Source organism: Lepisosteus oculatus, chromosome 1 (genome assembly GCF_040954835.1).
Source record: "Lepisosteus oculatus isolate fLepOcu1 chromosome 1, fLepOcu1.hap2, whole genome shotgun sequence".
Classification (NCBI taxonomy): domain Eukaryota; kingdom Metazoa; phylum Chordata; class Actinopteri; order Semionotiformes; family Lepisosteidae; genus Lepisosteus; species Lepisosteus oculatus.
This window is the reverse complement of record NC_090696.1, coordinates 5506437-5530500: the sequence shown is the minus strand read 5'-3', so window position 1 is coordinate 5530500 and position 24064 is coordinate 5506437. Positions and strand designations below refer to the sequence as shown.

At 38.8% G+C, this 24064-nt stretch overlaps 1 protein-coding gene and 1 long non-coding RNA gene across 5 annotated transcripts; one reads left to right on the top strand and one right to left on the bottom strand.

Moving 5' to 3' along the window:
* Nucleotides 1-72: 72 nt before the first annotated feature.
* On the bottom strand, nt 73-17266 carry LOC107076987 (uncharacterized). 4 transcript variants are annotated; one of them, XM_015343881.2, is made up of 18 exons: nt 17134-17266; nt 13796-13846; nt 12420-12464; nt 12043-12123; nt 11725-11802; nt 9707-9751; nt 9246-9323; nt 8667-8723; nt 7477-7521; nt 6793-6870; nt 6452-6529; nt 5868-5909; nt 5298-5390; nt 4704-4781; nt 2785-2868; nt 1807-1839; nt 1567-1639; nt 73-1433 (listed from the first exon to the last, which is right to left on the bottom strand). In XM_015343881.2, the coding sequence occupies exons 1-17, from the start codon at nt 17249-17251 to the stop codon at nt 1587-1589; spliced, it is 1137 nt and encodes a 378-aa protein (XP_015199367.1). In that variant the 5' UTR covers nt 17252-17266; the 3' UTR covers nt 73-1433; nt 1567-1586. The 4 variants fall into 4 exon arrangements, with proteins under 4 accessions (XP_015199367.1, XP_015199368.1, XP_015199370.1 ...); XM_015343882.2 differs by lacking the exon at nt 17134-17266 and adding an exon at nt 14719-14809; XM_015343884.2 differs by lacking the exon at nt 17134-17266 and adding an exon at nt 14508-14582.
* Nucleotides 14959-21438, top strand: LOC107076988 (uncharacterized). The gene is made up of 8 exons (XR_001478109.2): nt 14959-15045; nt 15907-15957; nt 17264-17317; nt 17686-17763; nt 19621-19653; nt 20450-20539; nt 20628-20710; nt 20922-21438. It is a non-coding gene; the product is annotated as an uncharacterized lncRNA (long non-coding RNA).
* The last annotated feature ends 2626 nt before the right edge of the window (nt 21439-24064 follow it).

Genomic DNA, 24064 nt, shown 5'->3' with positions numbered 1-24064 from the left:
AAAAACGGCTGTAAAACGAATATCGAAGCTGCCTCTAAATCTGCAATTGAAGGTCAGTCAATAAACAACTCGTTTTGCGTACAAATATACATTCATTTATAACCGATTTCGTTCATTGAGCACGGATACAACAGAGGTACAGCCATTCACTATTTGACATTCCTGCACTGATACAGAACCCAACAATCAGAAAACTGGTGAACTGTCTTTAGCATTAGCATACAGTACCAAGACCCAGAGCCCAAGGGAAAACTCTCTTTACAGAAGACAAGTCTAAGCTCTGAGAATTGGGTTACACAGCAGAAGACCCAAATTACAGGCTCAGAGGTTTTGATACAGAGCCACTCCTGTTGTTAGCTAAGGGTCTGATTCTGCAAGTCTCGTAGAACGGATCTCATGTACATCAGAAGCTACCTTTTCTTAGCCATTGGCTGAATACATAATGTGACAGATAACAGACAAGTCCTAAACATGGAGGGTTGTAAGAGCTTACACTTTGTCCAACTTAAAGCAGGAGGCTTTTCCCAGAAGAAATAATGTAGCTGGGTTAAGGAAGATAATTTGAAAATGAGAATGTGGTTTAATTGGAGCTTATCCAATATAGTACTGAGGCTCCCATTAGAAATAAAGGGTAACCTTGATAATAATCCCAAATAATTCAAACTATAGCAAAAAAGACTCACTTTGAAAAGGGAATTAATGTCCAGAAGGAGTAGTGTAATTAGCTTGAAATACTTATAATTAAAAAAAATACAGAAATAGTGTCATCGACTCCTTTCAAATTGTGGTCCTATCGAAACCACGTAATTTGCTGCTTCGGGGTACATTGTTTTACTCTTACTTCATGCACTTCAAGTTGAGCATGAAACATTGATCTTCTGGTTGGATTAGCAATGTGTTGTATGCTGGTAAGAACTCAGTTTCAATGCTGGGTTATAATGACTCATGAAGAGCTTTTAGTGTTGGATTTTGTTCTTAATATATACAGTATTTCTATATATATATATTATGAAGTAGTTTTACAAGATATTCCAGTTACACTGCTGGTTTTGTACCTTGGAAAAACTAAGGACAGGAATTTTTTTAACAAGTGCAGAGCGAAAGGTAGTCAGGTTACATTGCACTACAAACTGACACACACACACACACACACACACACACACACGGGCAACAGACAGCTGAAAGATCACATTTGAAGTACCTTGTCACGAGGTGAACATTTAACGTGTATAACCACAAGATTGTTTTTTGTAGGGTTTGTGCTGCTGTAGCTGTGAAACCCTCATGCTGGGTAGAAGTCTCTACTACTAAGTTGAGGAGGCTTAGGGGGTGAGAGCCAGTTGAACCGCCTCTACAACAGCTACAGCCAAACAGAAAAGCTGAAGGTTTTCCATATGGCTGTGTCCCGAGAGGTCCAGTCAGCACAACAGAACCTGAGTGCGAGGGGATCATGAGAAGAGAAGATAAAATATAGGCCCATTAAAACATACAACAATGTTTGTTTTAGTGGGTGAATCATGCTGACATTAAAACAACATTAACAGCACTATGTGAACTTCTAGTTACCTGGTCTGAGGACAGATCCATTAACATTCCGCTGTGGCATTTATACCATGCTTCAAAAGGCAGAAAACAACATCTAGAAACAAAGTGATACAGAAATGAACAAAGGGGGAAATATTCAGAACATGTCTGAAGGATCATTAATTTCTACTTCTCACAGATTCTTTGTTTATTTTTATTATAGTTCATAGACTTCACCACTCCTTTTCAAGATGTGTCAGAGTATTTAGCAAGATTTCTTACCGCTTCTTTCCTGCTGTTGCTGCGAGGAAAAACCTGCATCGACAAAAGATCTGTTAAGATGGGACTGTTGCTGAAACGGGAAAAATTCTGAGTAATGAAACATATTTAGCTGCCGGGAAAGGAAGAATCCCCAGAATTAAATCTGATGCTCCTAAAATGGTCCTACATTTTGAAATTGTCTTTAAGAATTGAAAACAAAGCCAGTAATCTTCCCTTTTTCCCTCTTGAATTCATTCCTTGAGTCCTGGACTCTGCCTGTCTTTTCTCATTTCCATTCCAAATCAAATGTGTTAGTTCAGCTACATTTTAAAACTACTGAAAATAAAATGTTGTTAGTCAGTTTTGAAGTAATAGAACAAGATTAGATATTGTTATGAAAAATGGTGGCTTGAGTTAAATCAGGACAGTAGGATTTCAGAGTGTTGACGCAGTCTGCACGACAGATGTCTGCAGATCATTCATTAAGAAGTGATAAACATTGAAGTGTTTAGTAAGCTATAAGGGACTCGCGATTTTAAACTAAACTGAAATAAGGTTCTGCTCCTTGAATTTCTGAAACTATCTGCTGAGTGCAGAAAACAATTAAAAACCAACCAATTTGCTCAATAAGTGTAAATGACAAAGAGCTTGCTTGGATTGGAAACTGGAAGACGCAGAGGTACTAAGCTTGGGAAATAATACTATCTGACAGCCGTGAGGACATGGAGCAGTGGGACTTTGTTGATTGATTGATTGATTGATTGATTGATTGATTGATTGTCAGTGTGCTGTATTGATTAACTGGCTAGCTGACAGGGGAGAGGACATGGATTTTTTGGGGGTTATTTTTCCTTAGCTACTAGACACCATTGTCTTTTCAGTCCTAGTAGAATCTTACCATGAACCTCTCAGAACCAGTATCATTTAATAATAAATATTTCACAGATCTAAAATTATAAGGAGTCTTTCCTATTATTACACTGTAGCTAAAAAAATTACCCGTTATTGACACGTGGTGGTCTAGAGGATGAATGCATTCTTCAAAACCATCCAAGGCCCTTTGTATCCAACAGAGGATATATTCTTGAAGAAAATGAGCAAGAATAGATTCTGAGTTAGCAGAACAAATGGGCAACAACTCACTTAAGATCTATTAAACATAGGGTATGTCTGTAAACACGGTGGGCATTAAAATGAGTACAATATTTTCTATGAAACTGATCACAATTGGCAGTAGAACTGAATAATTAAAATTATGGCACAAAAGAAATACTCTAAGATCAAATTAAGAAAATATAATAAATGTGATCCAAGAGTCAGATGATTCAGGATACATCACTATAATGAAAGTCTCATTGACAAATAAAAGTTCCTTTGAGATCTTTAATACGATCGAATATATTGAATTTCTAGTCAAAGTCTAATGCTTGAAGATTCAAGAGGATCATTTTACCAGTACTAATACACTATGTGGCCACTAAGGATGTTAATGAACAGATGTTTGGGTGGAGGTCAAATTCTAATCTAGCACTTCTATTGCCTGTGCAAAAAAGCTCACTGAGCACCATGCTGTACATTCTCTCTAGTACCCCTCCCTCCACCCTAGCATCACCCTCCCTGGATCGTACCTCATAAGCAAGGGGGGATGTGTCAACACTGATCTCTGGCCATCACGGTCATTTCCTCAGCCAGGAGAGTTAAAGCCAAAGTACTAAGTACTTCAGCTTGTTTTGTTCCAACAATTGTCTCCATGATGAACTTGAAAATTCCCTGTATTTTCTCAGTACGTTTCATTCCAAAGGATCCCACAGGGCTTCAAATGCACGAGGGGACTCACTTTTTTTCCCACCACAGAAGTGTAGCATCCAGCTAGGTAACATGCAGCAGTGATTACATGCCAGCTACCCAACTACTGCGATGATGTGATAAATTCGTTCACTGGTTGAATCAAGGAGGAACGTCAGATGTGAAGCCAAACATGGGGTTTAGCCATGAGACTTGAATCCAGTCAGAACCTCGTTCTGAAGGACGGTACCTCCTATAGCATGGTGATCCCTGTCACAGCACTGGGCTGCTGGACTAATAGCAGGTCATTTTTCAAATGAGATGTCAATCTGAGATCCTGAAGCACTTGGTCTTAATCCAATGTCCATGCTAAAGACTACTTTGAGCTTTTATGATCTGGCCTTTCTAAATTTTCCCCCATCATTCAAATGGTGAAGCACTTGCTTACTTAAGTAGCCGATCCAATGTGCAGTGGTGCCTGCTGCATGTCACCTAGGCAGATGCTGCACTAAACAGGTGAATGGCATTGTAACAATGTGCCACTGCAGGGACAAAGCCATTGCAAGAGGGGCTGACGATGTCCCTGTCATCTTGATTTACCCTGATGTGAATGAATTGAGTCCCCTTGTATGTTTATAGTGCTTTGGAATCCTTTGGGATGAATGGAGTTATGTAAATGTAAGGAATTATGATTGTCCTGTAAAGCCAGGCTAGCCATAGTTCCTTTGAATGTTAGTTGCAGAAAAGAGATGCTTAAATGTATTATCATTTTTCAAAGTCTAAATAGGATTTAGACTTCAGAGAGAATTGCCTCAATTATCATTAACAGTGGATTTAAATTTTCAATAAAAGTGGATTTGAATTAAACGCAAACGAGTGATTTATTAATGAAGTAACTTCACATTTAATTTGGGAATTAAATCCTTCCATGAATGATGTGTGACAAGTTTATAACAACTAATCACCCAACTGTTTTTTTGAACAGCAGAAGTCAGAAGTTTGAAAATATGTGAAAACTTCAACAAGAACATGTTGTAGTAGGTATGAAACCTCAGTTTTACACAATAGCGTGGCAAAAGTTGTGTGGCTTCTACATTTGTGCATGTAAACATATAATTTAATATGGTTTTTACCTGAGTCCTGAAACACGTCAAGCACCATGGGTTTGAGGAAGTCCATCGTTCTCTTAATAATCAAATCAAGTATGCATCCTGGAAAGATATTACACATAATGCCAATGAGTGTAATTACAATTTAGTGTTTCAAACATAAAAATTGACCTAGCATTTCTGGAAGTGCAAGGAAATCTTGTATGCACTCTCACTCACACAAAGAATGCATTGACTCAATTTCATGCACAAAAGAATCAATGAAACCTTCTTGGCATTACACAAACATCATCCTTATTTATCACAAAGCCACTGTGCTGGATAAGGATCTAACAGGGAGACAAAGCTGGAAACAGGGTAGACATCTACCCTTCGTGGGAGCTATGCCTTTGCCTATCAGGGCATGCACGCACACACGAGGACACAGACAAAATCTACAGACACCATTTAATGTAGCAAGAGTGCCTGGAGAAATCAAGAGGAAACCAGAGCACCTGGCAATACCCCCCCCACAAACACAGGAATAAAATACAACACAATAGTGCCACATGTACAGTAGCATGGAATGCCTCAGTAATAAAATGCAATGCACACTTCTGTGGCCAGAAAACTGCTTACCTGTAACCAAGTCAGTATTATCTGAGTCCTCCACTATGTCTGCTTCAAGCATACAGTCAGCCACTGCCTCTGTCAGCTGAGTAACCAGAAACTCTGTGGAAAATCATTCAATAGGCAGGAGGTCACAAAAACAAGAAAAGAGCGATCAATAAAGAGAAAAATGTACTACTTGCATGGCTTAAGATTCTTCCATTGCTTTTGAAGATTGTGGTTACAAATAAATGTATTTTAAAAAAAACAGTGTACAGTTGTGCTCTTTTCCTTTATCTGTGGATTTTCTATTCAAGCTTTTTTACATCATAATTCACTTGATTTTAACTGGATTATCATTGTATGTAACTCAACCATGGAAGAAGTTCAGATGTATCAAGATGGTAAATATTTCATCATTGGTTAGAATCCTGAAAGCATTGCTAATACTACACAGCAAGTTACAATTTCTATATCACAGATGATGTTTTAGGAGGTTGTGATAATACTGATAATATTTTGTTTTGTCTGGGAAAGTGGCTTTACTAAAGATTAAATGGAAAAGTAAGAAGGCATAAAGGGCTTTAGGGAATGTGTTACCTTTTATTTGGTATTCTTTGATAGCTAGTAAAATCCCGATGCCTAAAAAGAAAATCAAATGACATTGAAATTGCAGTAAGACACTATCCTTATATACCATACATGTATATAATACAAGATTGCAAAGGAACAAGTAAAGGTTTATTCCATGCTGAAAAGAGAAGAAAAGAAACACAACGTCTTCAGCATGGAATAAACCTTTACTTGTTCCTTTGCAAAAGGGCCTGACTTCAGCCCATAAAGACCTTATTACAGTAAATTCAGAACCAATTGGGAAAATGACTGGGAACGTTGCAGAAAAACACTTGCCACCCAGCTAGCAGCAGCCTTCTAGACAAGCTGGAGTTCATTCACTTTACTCTGAGACATGCAGTGCCAGCTAAAAGGAACCACTAAATCATGGATTCATTTATTTAAACTTGACATGCACTGACGCCTCTACAGCCTTCTTATAGGCAAAAGCTGCATTTATATGCAGTAGGAAAGAAAATGGTTGCAATTATCAGGATTATTCAGTGAAGTCATTCTTGATAAAACACATGTATGGTGTGCATATCGATTATATAAAAGTCAAAAGAGATCACCATCATCCTTTACATCCTCTGTTAACTCTGCTTTTATGCACTGCATGGCATTCTCTCTCCCCTCATTCCTGAAGCATTCTGCAAGAAATCAATGATGCTTTACTTGGAGAAAGTACAGGACAGAAGCATTGAAAACTCCAAAGCATTCTTCCCTGAGCAACAGGCTCCAGCACAGAGGACACAATTTTAAAAATCCAAATATTTTTATTCAGCGTATGATAGTGGTTCTTAATTTACAAAAACATGGATGCATTTATTCACTACTACATATATATTTAATTAAAAGAACATTTTTGATGTGCTTGATCTGCAAGGCCGTAATTCTGAATATTGATTCGTACCTTTATAAAATTCTGAATTCACTAGGTATTCAACTGCACAGTCCCAAAGGGTTTGTTTCCACTGAAGTTGTGTGCAAGCTACACAAAAAAAAACAAATGTGTTAATGTCCTCCTGGTTTCAGTTTAAATTAAATCCTTTATTCAAATAATGGGTGTTTCCTGATGGACACATTATAGAAATAATTTTAGACCGTTAAATTAACATACTTATGCTCAGTGTACACAATAATATTTTTATCGTATGCAAAATCATTGAGAATTGTAAATGAGTACAACAGTGGCTAACGCATAACAGATTAAATGCATAACTGGAATCAAATAATTTTACAGAATGATTTAAAAAGCTGAAAGCCAAAAAATCGTTTATTATATGAATTGTAACTCTTTGTATTTGACAATGTAGCATAAGATATCAGGAACCTTTCAAACAAAGCAGGTCACATTTAATAGCAGCAAGAACTACTGCTCTATGGCACAGATCTTTTCATTAAGTTGTTTGGTGTTTTTGTCTAGATTGACTCACGTTTGGACCTACATATTCACTTGGACAACTTCCTGGAGCAATCTGAGTAACATACCAGCGCTCAAAGTTATAACAGCAATGACACTTAAGATTTGAACCCATAACCTTCCCCTTGTGGGTGCAGAGCCCTACCAACTCCTTCACACTGCTTTCAGACTTACTCTCTACATCTAAGGTGATTCCCTGGTGTTTGTCATAGCAGTTTCCTGGAAATAAGATCAAGACAGAAATCACTGTGTGTTTTAAACCATTTAAGGAAAACATACAAAAACAACAACTTAGGCAACCTTCAGAAAGGATTTTGTTCCAGTAGCCCCAATTTAAAAGGCTAACAGTTTACCACTGGTCATGCTGAAGACTCCATACTGTGCTATTACTGTGCTAGTATTTCTATTACACATTCGAACAGCAATATTTCAGTACACCAAAGAGGCAGTGAGAAAGGATGTGTCATAGACAATGGGTTTCCCTTGGAACCTTAATCCACTAAAGTGTTAAACATTGATGTGTGATTTGAGAAATTTCTCAAGTAAATTTCGAAGTAAAAAATGGAACAGAAGACATAAATTGGACGAGAGGCAGATGTTCATACAAATTTAAATATTTATGTTTTATTATTAAAGTGGATTAAGACCGCTGTTGTTGTAGAACAGCTGGCACATAGTGGTATTAAGACAATTTTAGTAAATGGGCAGTAAGGTGAAAACCATCTGAGAGGATGTTGGAATGAGGGAGAGAGACTTTGATGAGCTTGAGAATAGAAAGAGCTCATCTACCCTGTGGACACAATAAATCTACCCTTTCGATCTCTTGCCTGTAACACAATGAGGCAATGGTACGTCCAGGTGTACCCTGCTTTGTGTGGACAGATGTGTGGTTTATATTTACATTAAAGATGTAAGTGGTAATAAGTTCTTAAAACTGAAGTTAGAATAATTTGTACAACTTTTCAAAGTCAGAGACAGTTGAAGAAAGGCCTGGTCTTGTCCGAGCAAATGGATTTCCCTTGGTACCTAGAGTATTGCACTGAGAGAGATGTGTGTGAGTTAGTAGTGTGACTGCTGTCTTCTGTTCGGGCTCTGACCCATGAACACTAGCAAACACTCAAAGACATCAAGGCGAGAGGCAACAGGAGACATACTGTACCTTAACAGCTCTGCATAGGTCTGATTGCAAAAAGGTGTATTTAAAAACAAAGTGCATGATGTAAGAAACATTGTAAGAATTATCAGGATATTCTGGCAACTTTCTAACCCTAATCTGGAAATAGTGCATAAATACTGCTGATCTACCATTTTCTAAATCATTACAGCCAGGAAAAGAGGAGTTAAAAAAAGCTTTACAGTTTCACCTGTCAGCAGTTCAGCACACTGGGCAGCATGCTCTGTTGCTTCATCCAGGAAACAGTCTGCAAGGAAAAAGGCAGAAACTCTGAGAGCCAAAAATAATTACAGATTAGCTACTGGGTCATGAACTAGTGGCAGCAGTCCACTAGCCTGGATTACAGCAACAGTCCTACAGTTTTTGCTAGTTTCTATGAATCCATTGTGTGCTTGCTCAAAGCCTCAAACTGATTTATTCAATTTCACAAGGACTAACGTGCCAAGCATCCAAGCATCAGGGGGTTTGCAAATGTTTATTGAGTATTTAAATATACAGTAATAAGTCCTGGCTTAACCTGCTTGGTTAAGAGGCTGCCTCCTGGCCATAGGACGAGGAGGGTCAAACACCCATTTAGAGAGAGGGGGTAACCAAGGTATGTCTGAGTTATACATAGCAAGTCAGTAAGAACCATGATTTAAAATAGCTGGGAAATTGGCTGTCATTAACCCTCAGTGATACTTCCTTCTCACCTCTAAAGATGGTTTATTTATTATTATTTCTTTTATCTATAGAAGAGCTTTAAAACAAAGATGAAGGTTATTCATACCTTTAAAATGTTCACTGTCCTCCAGAATTTCATTTCCACACATCAGTATTGCAGTATGGAGCTTACGCTGCAGGCAGACTAAACAAGAATATTGAATTCATGTTTGTGTCAACGACATGTCGTCCTCAGAATAAAGAAACCTAAAATATTAGAATCACTTTTCTTCAGTAAATCTCTCTTGGGAGAAACATATGTAATAATATGTTTAAGCTTTATTATCGTATGCAACTTCAATAAATTCTTTATATTTTGTGGCAAAATAATTTTAGTGTCACAAGTATGCACCAGTGGAGAAAATAAGTACGTGGTTGATAACTGTGCATTCTTAAAAAACAAATGAGAAAGTCGCTGACGTATGCTTTCAAAAGTGTGGAGAAATATATCATCTCACATTGACCTTTATAAAAGCATCATTTAAGGAAACAAACTGTTGTTTTACATCATGGGGTTTAACGACTTACGTCCAAAGAAAATGCTGATTCCCAAACTTTCTGCAAAACAGGACCCTAGAAATAAGTACAAGTAGTAGAGTCACTGTTTGTTGTTTCATATCACTTTGGTAAAGTGCAGAGGGAAAATTACTCAGAAGAAGGTTATAGAAATGAATACCGTTCATCAGAATCCCCACATTTAACAGCAAAGACCTTAAAGTTTAAGATTGTACCATATATCTCATTCACATCATCTCAACCCTAAGCAGCCCAAAGTCAGTGAAACAGGACAATGTGAATCTATGAGGTCTAAATAGAAATGAATATTCTTATGAATATCAGTAATGGCGCAAATCCGGGCCCATCATCCACTTGCACGGATTGAAAATGAACAATCACCCCCGTTCGGAAATGTTCTACTGCATGCGAAGTTCATACCTGGTTAGAATGTTTATTAATTTTGTAAGAATGTTTCTATTGTGAAATGTTGCTTTCGGAAATAAAGTATATTTTGATAGAAAAAAAATCCTTCAGTACTGCTCTATAACATTCAGGAGATCATGGGCATCTCTGTTTCTTTTAAGTGTGGAATTCATCACAATTTTAACAGTTATTTTGCGCAAAATGTTGTGCGCTGGGAGAATACATGTAAAATTTCACTTTCATCTTTATTTTTCCGCATCTCCAGGGAAAAAAGCAACGTTGTCACACATCTGGATTTAGTGTCTTACATTTCTACTTGTTTTAGTTTGTGCTTGACTAATTACTTTTTTCAACAAGCAATACTCATTCGTCACGTTGATTATTGATTGATTATTTCATAAACAAAAATCAGCCCCCCGTCTTTCCGGTTTCTGTCATTTGTCTGGGACATATCCCCGCTTCAAGCACAAACTGTTTGGAAGGTAATTCGTGTTAGAAAAGGGCATGTCGGGGCAGAAACTCTCTCGTCTCTTCTTGAAGCGATTGTGCCTAGAAAGCCAGGAGATTTTTTCCCTGGAGCGTCCCGCTCCCTTTAGGGGAGTAACGGACCCCTCGACATTGTGTTGTTCTTCCCCACTGCACCCTCTAAAAAGCAGACCCCCGTTACAGCCGTTTTCTGTGCACTACTTCACGGGAACCTTTCTCTCAATCTTCACTCTCTCCCTGGTGAAAAGCACGCCTCTGCTCGTAAAGGGGCAACAAACCTTCTGCCTTGGCGAAACTGCAGACCTGTTTCCTGCCGCCGTCCTCTCCCCCCACCCCTCCCGAACAGGGTTTAAGACGATTCCCCGCATTTACTTTCAAATCGAGACTTGTTTTTTGTTTTCTTCCGTGTTACCAGCAGGGGCCCGCACGTGGTTATTCAGGGCCTTGTACAGGTTTAACTACTGCAGTGCTCAGGCGAAGGAGCAGCCCGGCCCCGGAGTCAGGGTGTGTGTGTGTGTGTGTGTGGCACCCGGCTCACTCCGCACAGGCTGCAACCTGCTTCACCATCAGACTTGCTGCCCGACAGGCACGGAAGAGCTGCACGAACATCTCTGCCCAGTTCTTATACCAGACAGGTGTACTTGAAAATGAGAGCAATTTACTCATTTTCAGGATTTGTACTTGACTACGTATTATATATGTGTTTACACAGGCTGATTGGAAAGTAGCATTAACTACATCAGTGCACTATATCTTACCAACAACACAGCAATGGAACTGGAAATTGCATCCAACTGAAGGGAAGCAAGGCATTCAAACACTGGAGTTATCAATTACTGTCACTAGGGGGCACTACTATGACACACTTGGTCACTGTACTTCTTACTGGCCCAGGATTAAATACATTCAAACAACACCGGATAAAGAACATCATGGCAAGAACGTGTAAAAAATATAAGAATAGCAACAAAGAGTTCAGCCTGTTCATCTGTGGAGATATTGAAAAGAGATAACCAAATCTTCTTTGTGGTTTCCATTTTCCTTATTTACTATATACTGTAGAGAAGAAGAGAACGGATATTGATTTACTACTCCTACCTTCTGAAAATGACTAACGGGAGAGAGAATGTAAAAGTCACCTTTGTCCTTTGACACTTCAGCAGTCTGCATCTTCACACACTGCACAGCGTGCTCCTTAACGCCATGAACAAAACGCCCTGCAAGAAGAAAGACACGTCTTTACAGGGAACATGGGGCAGGAACATTAACCGTCGAAAATAACTACACTTGTGAAACAATCAAACTTAGTAAAGCCAATAGCTGCGGGTTATTCAGCATCCAAATAAGGGGCTCTATACAGCGATGGTCCTGCGGTTTTTGTTGGTTTTAATGAATCATCTCCTGTTTCAGCTGATGAAAGAAAAGTTTGAGTAGAATGAAAATCAGAATACATTTACCCAAAAATTCTATATCGCCCTCCTCTGCGTTTTGGGATATACCTTCCAGAAGGGCACTTTTCAGCTGAAGTTGAAAGCAGGCTAAAAGGAATATCAAACTCCCATTAGTGTCATGGATATGTCCACTTCAGACCTAAAACAGATCGTATTTAAGCCTTGTTCTTTCTTTCTAAAACGTTTTTTGAATGAAACCCATAGATTCCGAAGGCTGTCTAATAAGTGTACTTATTCCAGGAGCTTTAAGACATCAAAATGTTTTAAAAACACACATAAACTGCACAATGAAATATAAAATACCTGAAGTAGCTGAAACACTCCTTAATTTAAAAGCAGAGTACAGTATTGTTTTGTGCTACTGTGGTTTTTAAAATACTTACTTTCAACATCAATTGTAATCCCCTGGAATTCATCAAAGCAATTCCCTAAAAATAAAAAGCAATCACAACCTAAAGTTTTCTGACATTCAGGTAAAGCATACAGGGACAACTACATTGACAAAGTTTAATTAACAGTCTATGGTCACTGCACTCTCAATTGCAAAGGAAAACTATATATCCCTGGTTATCCTGAAGAAGTTATTATTCAGAAAAACTATTTCATAATGACTTGACAGAAAATAAAACACACAAAAGATGAAAGAATCTCGTAAAGCTCCTTTTTTTCTTCAAAAAGAGGGTAAGTGAAGAGTGAAAAAAGCAAAGGAGCTGTAGCTATCAGACCTTTCATTTTCATTCATTTGAAAAAGTAAAACAATAGGTGCCTAATCACATCGTGCCTCTACAATATGTGTTTAATCAATATCAGTGAGTTATTTATATAAAAGCAGATATTCTTCAGTATTTCTCAAGGATATCATAACAAGCCTTCAAAACTCCTGGAAGAGATGGCCGTGTTAACAAATACACATGTATTAGACCTAATGACTAGTGAATAGCTTTGTTGGAGTTACGTCACAGATTGAGGTGCTTTTCCCCATTAATTGCAGCTTGATATTCATTTTAAACCTCAAACCTCACCCAACAGAGATGAATTTTCAACAAGGAGAAGCAGAAATAGAGATGAACTTTCAACTGCAACAAAAGTTTACAAAATAAAGCTCCACTGCTAAAACTGTTCTGGAAATAGAAAGACATTCTTCCATAAATACCAGACCTAAGTCCAGAACTCCAGCTCCTCCCAGAATCAGGACAGCTTCAAATCCTACTGCTCTCTTATCACAGCCTGAGCCTCTTCAATAATATTTGTAAACGTGTTTGTCAATTCTTATCGCTTTGGCAAGACTGTAATTTATCTGTTGTGGCAATAAAATTCTTTGAATCTGAATTTGAATTGACTGAGGAAGAGAAAGGACAGTGACAGAAAGAGCAAAGTGAAGGAAATGCACAAATCAGAGTTTGAGTCTGGGAAATGCTGGTTGGTGCTTTATTTTGCAAACTCCTTTGTTGCCTAACCATCACAGTAAACCCAGAATTAGCACCTGAGCCTTGGGTTACATCCAGTGCTTCTTGTGTGCATGAATGGCTTTGAGCTGAGATCCTGAGAGCTCTCACAATCGTTACGAGAGCACTTGTCAAGTACAAGTTTTTGTGAAACAATTTTTTCATAAATTATAGGAAACCCTGATTTTGAAAATATCTGAACTTTACATAATTCATCTGCGTGGTTTACACGGGTGCAAGGGTGCCGGTCCATGATTCCTTGGACAGGTCCAGGGTTCGCGACGTAGCAGGGCACTAAGAGCAAAAATACTTACCGAGAAGCAAAACTAAGAAAATCACACCTCTCTCGAACATTTTTCCTTCCTCTAAAATACAAGGAGAAAGTGCTTTTAACATTGTCCTTAATTAATGGAGCACAAAACAAAGCTTTTGGAGGAGGATGAATCCTAATCTCCCCCACTTCAGGCTGCCATTGTCTTCATATCCTGCTTCTTGCTGATTCATTTGTGTTTTTTTTTTACCGTCCCTCACCTAAACCCCACTTTCTCCCTCGCAGCAGCTTCAGAACAATAAACAAGAGGTTGCTTCCTGAATAAAAGATTCCTTTTCGGTATTCATTTATACCTGTTTGGTGAATTGGTAACGCCAAGACTCCTTTCGCATTTTTCTCAGACAGAACTTAGCAGACGTTAACTATTCTTATTCTTTGGAAACATTTGCAAAATAAAACATTGGGAACATCATTTGTAAAAAAACATAGCACCGACTTAGGTTCCTTTATTTTTAAAACCTTAAGTTCATCGCTTACTGTCGCGGTCGGCATCCCTCCCCTAGTGTGTACTGTTAATTGACTAGCCTTTTAGACTTTATTGTTATCTGGTGTGTCTTGTTTTCGTACTGTTATTTAAACGCTGAGCCTCGGGTGTCTCGGGAGCATAGCGCTGGCAAGTCCGCAGGTTTAACGTGTCTGTGTTCTGCTTCTCTCCCTCCTGGGATTTGATTCTGTGTTTGTCCCGGACGGATTACCTGGCTTTTCGGGTCTTGGGCTACCTGTGTGGACTTGGCTGCTTTCCCCTGCGCACCGGATCGTAAGCTGTAGCAGCCCAATGCCTTCACAATAAACCTGTGTGGGGTCCTGTTTCCGGGGTCTAAACACCCCCCCCCCACTCCCACGGGAGAGCGACTCGGCTCTCCTAACACTTACTCAAAAATCGGTCAAATAAAAAATGAACAGTACCTTTGAGATCAGACAAGTTGTGAAGACAAGTTGATGGAAGTCTCAACTAAAGCTCATTTGTTCTCTACCTACTGGTGTTCACTTATTTTCACTTTCATTTTCTCCTTACGGTTGAATTCCCGTAAATTACCTCCTACTGTATCCGCTGTATTGGAGTTTCATCACTGGGAATCTCATCACTAAACTGGTTGCTAACTACGGGAAAACTTCCTCAAAGAAAGTTTGAAGTGCCAGGACAACATTTAACAAACACTTCTTGGAAGCTTCTGTGACACCGAACAATGACTACGTCCACGTTTGCCGTAATGTCCTTGGTACTGTTTTCTGGTAGGCTCGGTGTTTTTATGTATTTAAAGCAGAATTTTCTTTTGGTTAGCTTGTATAGCATTTTGAATACCTTTCATAGGTTAGGACGAATCATGGAACCATGTTTAAATTAAAATGCTTTTAAGAAAAAAAGTGAACATAAAACATGTTAAAGGCATTTGTCATTATATATTTATCTTTTTTCATTTATAAAAAGGATCTTTCTGTTATAGTTTGCTGGTCACTCTATCTAATGATTGTTAGTATTCTCGGTAAATGAAAGTTTTCAATTCCATTTGAAAAATTTATTTTTCATTTATACTTCCTGGCTGAAGAGATAGTCAATTCACAGTGCACAATTCCAAGAAAGTCGTGTTTGAAAGATGTTACAAAGTGTTCATTAATAGTGTTAATAGTTATAGGTAATAGTGTAACATTGGATAACATTGTCTTATATCTAGCTTTAGCTAAAAGCATGTCTGGACCTGAGACCAATATTTTTATTGTTTAAGTAAAGTTCCAGTCTGGGCACAAGGCTAAGAAAAGGTGTACCTGTATCTAGGGAATAAGAAAAAAAAGGTGACAGGGGTTTGTGTTTTTCATTTCTCAAAGCTTCCTAAAATCTTATCAAGTAAGATCTCATCTCTCTCTATAAATAGAAAATACAATAACATAATCACTGCTCTTCAGTATAATAAAGAGAAACCAAATAACTCCAATCAGTATTATCCATATTGTGTGGTGTTAGTGGTAAGAACAGTTGTGTTTAAGGATAAGGCATTGAAACAGAAATAAAGGAAAGGACACTTTTTTTGTGATAAATGGAGCTCCTGTTATCAAATGTGTTAACATGGTGCTAAGATGCATTCATTTTTTTTACAGGTATCCTGACTGGGCAATGCAGTAGTACAATACCAGTGAAAGAAATTATAGGTAATTATTGATCGGATTTTAGACTGTTACCCTTATCTAAAGATGACCTAACCGAAATAAAGAACAATTCTTCCTCCTCCAAAGACCGTATGTGCAGGACGGAAAACCGGATTGCTCGTCACAGGACAGCTCTCACGGCTGCCTGGGTGCGGAGTCCCCCTGGGATTTTCCTGTCACTCATCTCCTGCCTTGTTCCAGTTGTGCACCGCTGTGCACAATAATGCCAGTCGTTCTCCTGCACCATATTAGTTCAACACCCTGCACTCCCCCGTGGGGGAGGCTGCTGTTTATGCTGACATGTTGTGGCTTATTTAGCACTTCTCAGCGCCATGGCAACGGCGTTGCTGGCGCTTCCCACACCAGGGCGTGAATCCACACCAGCGCCTTCCACTGCCCCACCGCCCTCCCAGCTGCTGCCCTCTAGCTGCTTTACTTGGCTCCTGTCGGTCTTGGAATCGGATCGGCCAGGTTTGGGCCCCGCCTCAGAGGACGTTTTTGGGATTATATAATTTGAGTTTTATAAATCGCCACCAGTTCACTTTTAACCTCCTGCAGCGATCGCCCATGAGGGCAGAAGGCAGGGCAGGAGAGAGCAAAGCTTCTGCTAGCAGTGCAGGAGGTACAGAGGGAAGGAAAGGAAACCTCCCTCGTCATATATAAAGGGTGTAAAGGTCATAGGTGGAAGGTCAAAGAGTCCAACGCTGGGGGCGGAATGATAACGTCCCTTAAATTCTGTAGATTTAGCTATTTATCCTAACATTCTGCTTGCTTTTTCTACTCTATCCCCACATTGACTAGATGGTATACTGTAAATGATGTGCCAATATAAATACCTAACTCTTTTTCATGGATAACTTCTTCAAGCTTCATGTTTCCCAGCTTGTATTTATATGTCATATTTTTGCCAGGTGCATGTAGACCTCTGCAGATACTAACATTAAAGGCCATCTGCCAGGTGTTTGATCAGTCCTGATTTTTGTCCATTAATTAGTTCTCAGTCCACATACAGTACTTTGAATGCTTACCGCCTGCAGTTTAAGTATTAGACCTAACAATTTAGAAGTACTTGCATCCAACCTTTCCTATTTTTCAATATATACAGTATGCTCTGTTTGTAACTCCTACTACTCTTGCTTGTTGAACTAATTCTTAGCAAGATAGTTAAGCAAGGCCTACCTTTCCTAAATCCATGTTTATCCACTCGTCTGGTCTGACGTGATCCCCTGGGACAATCTGGCTGCAGACTGAAACTCAAGACAGTTGTAAGAGAACCAGCTTTACACATGAAGTGCATCTTATCTTGCAGCTTGCATGAAAAAAGAATGCAGTGAAGCCTCAAGACACTGTGGTCTGAATCATGGTAAGGAAGGCTACAGTCGAACTAGCAGTTTTGAGTAAAAATGTAACCCACTGAGATCTTTGTGTAATGAATAAAATAACACTACTGATTTCTTCTGAACCAAAGGCTGAACATGCTATGAACACATTAATTACATGCTATTTAAAGTACATCCGTAAAAAATCATTTGTAGCCTTTTTTAATCTTAATGCTACTGTATAACCTATAATAATATGTAAAATATATTATGGATTATATAATAATGTACAGTATAACCTTGAACTCCTCCTTTCTCCCTGCCAGGTGTATTACAGGATTAATAGCTGATATAAGTTTGGACTGGCATGATACCCTATATTAAATAAACAAACGTATTTTATTTTTTTCAGAATGCTATACAGAAGAATGCAATGATGGGATTAAAGTTTGTTTAATGTATGGATTTAATTTACTTTATGAAAATTCCAGTAAGTGAATTTACATTATTTTATTCTCACATTTCAGCATCGGCTTAGCACAAAATTAAAGAGTACCTCATGGCAAAAACTGCCTTTTAATATATTGCTTTTTTTTACTTGGCTATTCTCTTGTCAGTTCTGGGATGTTTTCAGGCTGAATATTAATCTGATCAGTAATCAGGCGAATGTGTACTACTGCGTGTTCCCTAAGGAAGACACTGATGTTGTGGCTCTGTTCTGAGCAGTCCTTGTACAGCAGAGATGGAAATGTAAGACACACGGAATAAATAAATAAACGGAATAAATCAACAGGATCTGAAGTTTTTTTCTCCGTTGATCTCCCAGATGGATTAGGTGGGCTAAATGGCATGTCCTCATTTGTAACTATTTTTATGTTCCAAAACAAACAAGCATGAAATATGAACTCGGATCTTTCAAGAGTCAAAACAGCAGCTGTACCCAGTAAGGGAAGAACTGCAAAAAGTGCCCAACAGCATACATAACAGGGACAAAGCAAAGCCAGGGAACTACAGACCCATCAATCATAACCCCTGTCATACATAAAGATATGTAGAATGAAAAGAATCTGGGGTGTAGAAAAGGCAGATCCTGTTGAACTCATTTGTTAGGTTACATTGCAACAACAGTGGCAGATGCGCACAGAATTTAAGAAGGCATAACGTGTTATTCCTGAAACTGAGAAATGTCGGTGTCAAAGGGAGTGTAAACACGTTGAGAAGTGGTCAAACCACAGAAAACCGCAGCACTATGGGTAGCTGTGTAATTAGAGAAGCACCAAAGAGAAAGAGGAGGCACATCTTTATACAAAGGGTTGTAGGAGTCTGGAAGAACATTCCCAGCCAATTTGTTGAAATTTATATCCTGGCTTCTTTAATTAAAACAGCTGGATGAGATCCTGGGAGCAACTAGCTACTAACTACCAAACAGGCTAAATTACCTATATTGCCTCATCTCTTTTGTAACTGTCCTTATGTTCTTAGAGATCTGTATTAGGTCTGCTGCTCTCTTCACTTTATAGGAATGACTTTGATTTTGGAATAGTTAATAGACTTTGGCACCAGGTCTTTGGATGGCAAACTATAAAAGGCATAAATGAAAAAAAATCACTCAGACTCTATTCATGACTGGATAGACACCTGGAAAATTAACTATAAAGAAACAATCAGGTAAAAAAAACGTATTCTGTACATATCAGATGGGTCATTGAAGTAGGGGAGTTCACTTACAGGTATAAAAGAAGCTAGGAATTATGTTCTTCTCTTTCCACTGGGTAGAAGTGAAAAAAAGACAACAAAAGGGCTATGTTTCAGAGGGAAAAGTAATATTAAGATTATACAAAGCACTATTTACTCCTCACTTCATAAACATGCTCTGTACCCTGTACCCCAGTGGAAAAAGGATTTTTCCAACTTGGAAAGATGTCATATATGGAGAGGTCAAAGAAACCGATTCTCCAGTCTCGAGAGGTGGATATTACAAGGGGATTCTTGATTCAGGCCAATCAAACTGCTTTTTTCATGCTCGGCTGCAACACAAGCTGTTGTGGAGACGACTGGAAGTGAACTGAGGAAAGGACACTCTCTTTAAGCAAAGTCTGGTGTGTGTCTGAATCCAGGTGCCCGTCCTGCAGGTGAAAACGCCAAGACATGACTGAGTGAGCTCCTCAGGTTAATAACATGCTTTAGTAACTTGAACAGTGTGTATGTTTTGTTCTCTGCCTTGCAGTTCTTTATACAACATACTTGCCATATAGAACATTGTTAGTTATGCTAGCAGCAGCAGAAACAAGAATAGTTCTAGTATTGGCACTTGTACCAGTTTGTTGATCTTTGTTTTGCTTTGAAGGTTACCACAGGAAGAAGGACTTCTCTGTGTACGGTAAAGTCTGATCTTTTGAACTAAATTGTTTTATTATAGTTTTTACAAATGAAGCAGAAGGAATCCAAACGAGCCATTTTAATGTGGAAAGACAATCCGCACCAAACCTGTGCAACAGAAACCAGGAGCCAATAAACTGCTGTGGTTTTTAACACGTTAGAGCATTAATGTCTAACCTGGTAGCTAAGGATCACCTTTTCCCAGAAAAGCCACCAGGCAATTGAACAGAATCTGCAGAACACACAGCAGGAGGGTCAGTGGACTGGGCCTGGGCCTAATAGTTTTTATCAGTAAAATCTGGAAGAGTGTCACTTAACAGCTCAGGCCTATCTTCCTAAAACCATATCTCTTGATTAATACTCAGAGACACCTACCACATGACCTACTTTCACTCTGTTGAGATGATGTTTTCCATTGTTTTCATTGTGATGTCATCACACATCAAAGCACTTTGAGAGGAGTGTCCAGAAAAGATCCGCATAAGTCTAAGGAATTAGAATAATGACATCATATGCGTGATGCCCGGGCCTTGCATACCAAGCCAGACAAACGCTCTTGACCAGCATTCATGTGTGAGAAATGCTTGTATAGGAAGAAAGGAGCTGCATCCCAGCTATTACACTGAATCCCATTTTGATCTTAATCTCATGAAATTCAGAGTAAAATATTGTCTTCATTTTACACTACACACCATTGGTTTCAGTCAGGTACACCAAATACACCTTAGTACCAGGATGTGTACGGGTATCTCTTTATATAAAAGGCCAAACCATTGAACCTATCCACTCTTTCACAGATCTGGTAGAATGTGCAATTGATCAGTGCCTTGATGGAGTTAAGGACGCTTCAAAACGTCTGAAGACAAATTCTATGCAGAATAAATCAGGTAAGGTTTTTTTCTTTTTTATCTTGAAACACTTATTATTGCTAATTATTTTGAGGCTTGATTATGTTGGGGTTTTTTTTCTTTTTAGGTGCTGCTGAGTCTTTCTATTCCTGCCTTAGATCCGTGAGAGAATGTGTTTATGCTCAAAACATAAAGGATGAGCTGTGAAAGGTACTGACGGCATTACAGCTTTGTCATTTTAACTCTTTGTAATTTGTAATTCTACGTTTTGATTCATTTCTTCTCTTATTTTAGAAAGAAATAATATGAGAAGTAGCTATTTTTTTTCTTACTTTTACGTCCTTTAATTAAACACGTTCGACCGCTACGGTATATACTGTATCGAATATTGTGCTATTTCATTGTTCTATGGTTTCCACAGGAATGAACGAAGTGAATCTTCTCAGGGTGGAGAAAGCCACACCGGGCTTCACAGGGAGACGACTCATTATTTTAGACTCTTAACTGTTACTGTCATACTCAGGTGTGCATTCTCATTTCACTTTATAATTTTAATAATTTATTGTTTCCTCTGAAGAGCATTCTGTTATTTGCTCCTTGTCTCTGACACAGGTGATTGCCAGTCTTAAACTATAATGGGATAGTTGGGAGAAATTCAGAAGCATGTACAATACTGTGTCATTTAAAAAGGTACTGATAATAATTACATGGGGTTTGGGTTTGAAGTATATTATTGCATTACATTACTACAGTTTGTTACTGTACTTATGTTCTGAAATAAGACATTGTGGGTGTTTTACTTAGCTGAAAAGTGCTGCAAAATAGTTCCCTGTTTTCCTTCTCAAAGCTAACACTATGTTATGTGCTGATGAACTGTTTTGTGAAAGTTTGTGATTTTATTTTACTGCGTTAAAAAATAAAAAGGAGTTATTAAATAACACAGACCTGGATGTATCTCCAGCACTGCCCCTGTTTCACCTCTGGGTCTCAGTGCCAGCAGGAATAGTAAACTGCCTCAGGCTTCTTGTGCTGTGAGCTCTTGACTACAGTATCTCACACTTTTCACTGAATTGAAGTGTCTGCTCTTGATGAAGGCAGAAACCTTCAGGCCTGTTTGTTTTTCTTTTTGTGATGTCAGTTAAATTCAGACAAATGCCCGGTTGACTCTATTGAGAGAAAAAAGTTTTGATTGACAAAACCCTGACAGGCTTGTCAGGTTCCGTATTAAAGCTTCTTAAAGAAAAAGACAGTGAAGGTGGGAAATTAATTTTTCACCAGTTTAAAAATTTAAATGGGGGGGGTGAAACACATTGTTTCTACAATATCAACAGGTTAACTTCATATGTCCCCAATGGTGAATAAGCATATGAAGACACCTGGGCGTTTTACTGAATCTAAGGAAGAATTACATATGTTACTTTACTCCAGTCACTCTGTAAGACAACTCCAGCAGGAAGTCTGTGTATTTGTGTCACAGTCCTCTGGCCCACACAGGAAAATCCTCAGAGACCAAAAATACCAGTTACACTTTTTGCTTTATAAAATGCAAAATTGACAATGGTGACATTTTCTGTTCGTATTGTTTTTCATCTTTGTCTAAGGCTGTGGTTAATGTCTAAATTGGATTAGACAGAAAGCTATTAGTTGGGATGACCATATTTTGGTTTTCAAAAAAGAGGATTGGGGGGATAATTGACACATGCCTCCAAAGTAATGAATCTTTATAACTTTTTCTAATAAAAAAAAAACAATTTAAACTCTCTAGTTTTTTTATTAAACTTCTTAGTAAACTTTTAAACAGTTGCAAGGTTGCTATATCTGTTCCATAATGGCAAACGAGGAAAAAACAAAAATATAGCCCATTTTAAACTTCGTTTTTTTTGTTTCATTTTAACACAACAAAAGTCTTAACATCTGAGGAAAAAAATGAAGACGTCATAACTTAGGAGAAGTCCTCATTGGTTGCAAAAATGACCAATTTTAACGAAACATTAAATATAATGAAACAAGTTAAACAGTGTTATTTCTCACGGCCATAAAATCAGCCACACACACAAAAAAAACCCTTTTCAAGCTACGCTGTGTGTAAGTTTAAAACATCTACCGGTAGTGCATGGAACAAACGAAAATGTGTAGGCCTATGTTTGTTTACACAGTCTGAGTAACGAGCAAAACAAAAATCCCGGACAATTTTTGGTATTTTATAAATCCCGATCAGACCGATATCTTAGGTTTGAAAAATAGGACGTCTGGTCATCACGTATTAGTCAATGTAGCTGACAAAATCGCTGGCTGTTCTCCATAGATATAGTGCCCTATTTAATATCCTTATTTAGTATTAGTAGAATTGAATTGAAATTGAATTTAGTGCTCGTGCAAGAGACCGGGGGCAGAGCGCGAACGCGGTCCCCCGCCCCCCCACAAAGTGCGCGCTCCGGGTTCCCTCTCGGGGCCCTGCAACACAGCGGAAGGGCAGCGAGAAGGAGCCTCTTGCTCTGACGCCGCAAGGCCACAAGAGGGCGGAGGCGCCGCGCGCTTGATGTGCTGAAATAAACACGCGACAGCCCCGAAATGTTTGCAGTGTGCTGTGCACCGGAGGTTTTTGTCTGGTGAAGACTTGCCTGGTGCTCCTCCGTGCAGTTTCTTTGTCCTGCTGCAGTGCGGGGCAAGAGCAGGGCCAGGCAACTGAAGGGAGCACAGTCGCACAGTCGCCAACATCCAGGCACGCAATGCGATTTGGAAAGCAGCTCCTTTCCAAAGAGTTGCACACGAACGATCCTTGAGTTGCACACGAACTGCTCTCTCGGCCAGCAGGGGTCGCCTATTATATACAGTGTATATATATGGTAGTTTATACAGTGTAATGCGTACGTGGTGTGAACTACTTTAATCACCATGTTTGTTGAACAAAAATACAAAACTTTAAAACAAATTATCTTTAATCATCAAAATTTTAAAATAAAAAAACATTCAAAAAAGTTACATTAAAACACATTATACAGTGAATTACATTATTTACAAAAATACATTACATTCATATATACGTTTGCTACATAATTTTACAATTAATTTTGCAATTCCTATCCTTAATCACACACAAAACACTGTTCAACCCTCCAAGTGCTCTTGAAAAATTTCCTACTTGTGAGTTAATTTATGAAGAGTACATTCAACACGGAGTCCTGATGAAATAATCGATAACTTTAAAAATTACTACAACATCACTAGTAAAAGTTTATTTTTTCCTATTCTTATGACCACTTTTGCCAGACCGAACAGGAAATCTGTTTTATTCTTGCAATATTTCACCCCGAAGATAAATACAGTTTCATTGACTAGAACGCCCAACCCGGAGAAAATGTCACGGGACAGAGAAGCTCGAAAGACAGGGCAGCCAGTTCCTGACAGAGCCGTCAATGTACACCGGATTGCCTGACTTGCTGGTGTGATCGTCGCGGTTCCGTCCCCCAACACCTGGGGCGCGAACCCGGGTCCCTGCTACGCGCAGTGAGGGCACTGACGTCACCGTATCCGAACGAGCTCGGCTACACTGGGTGAATTGAG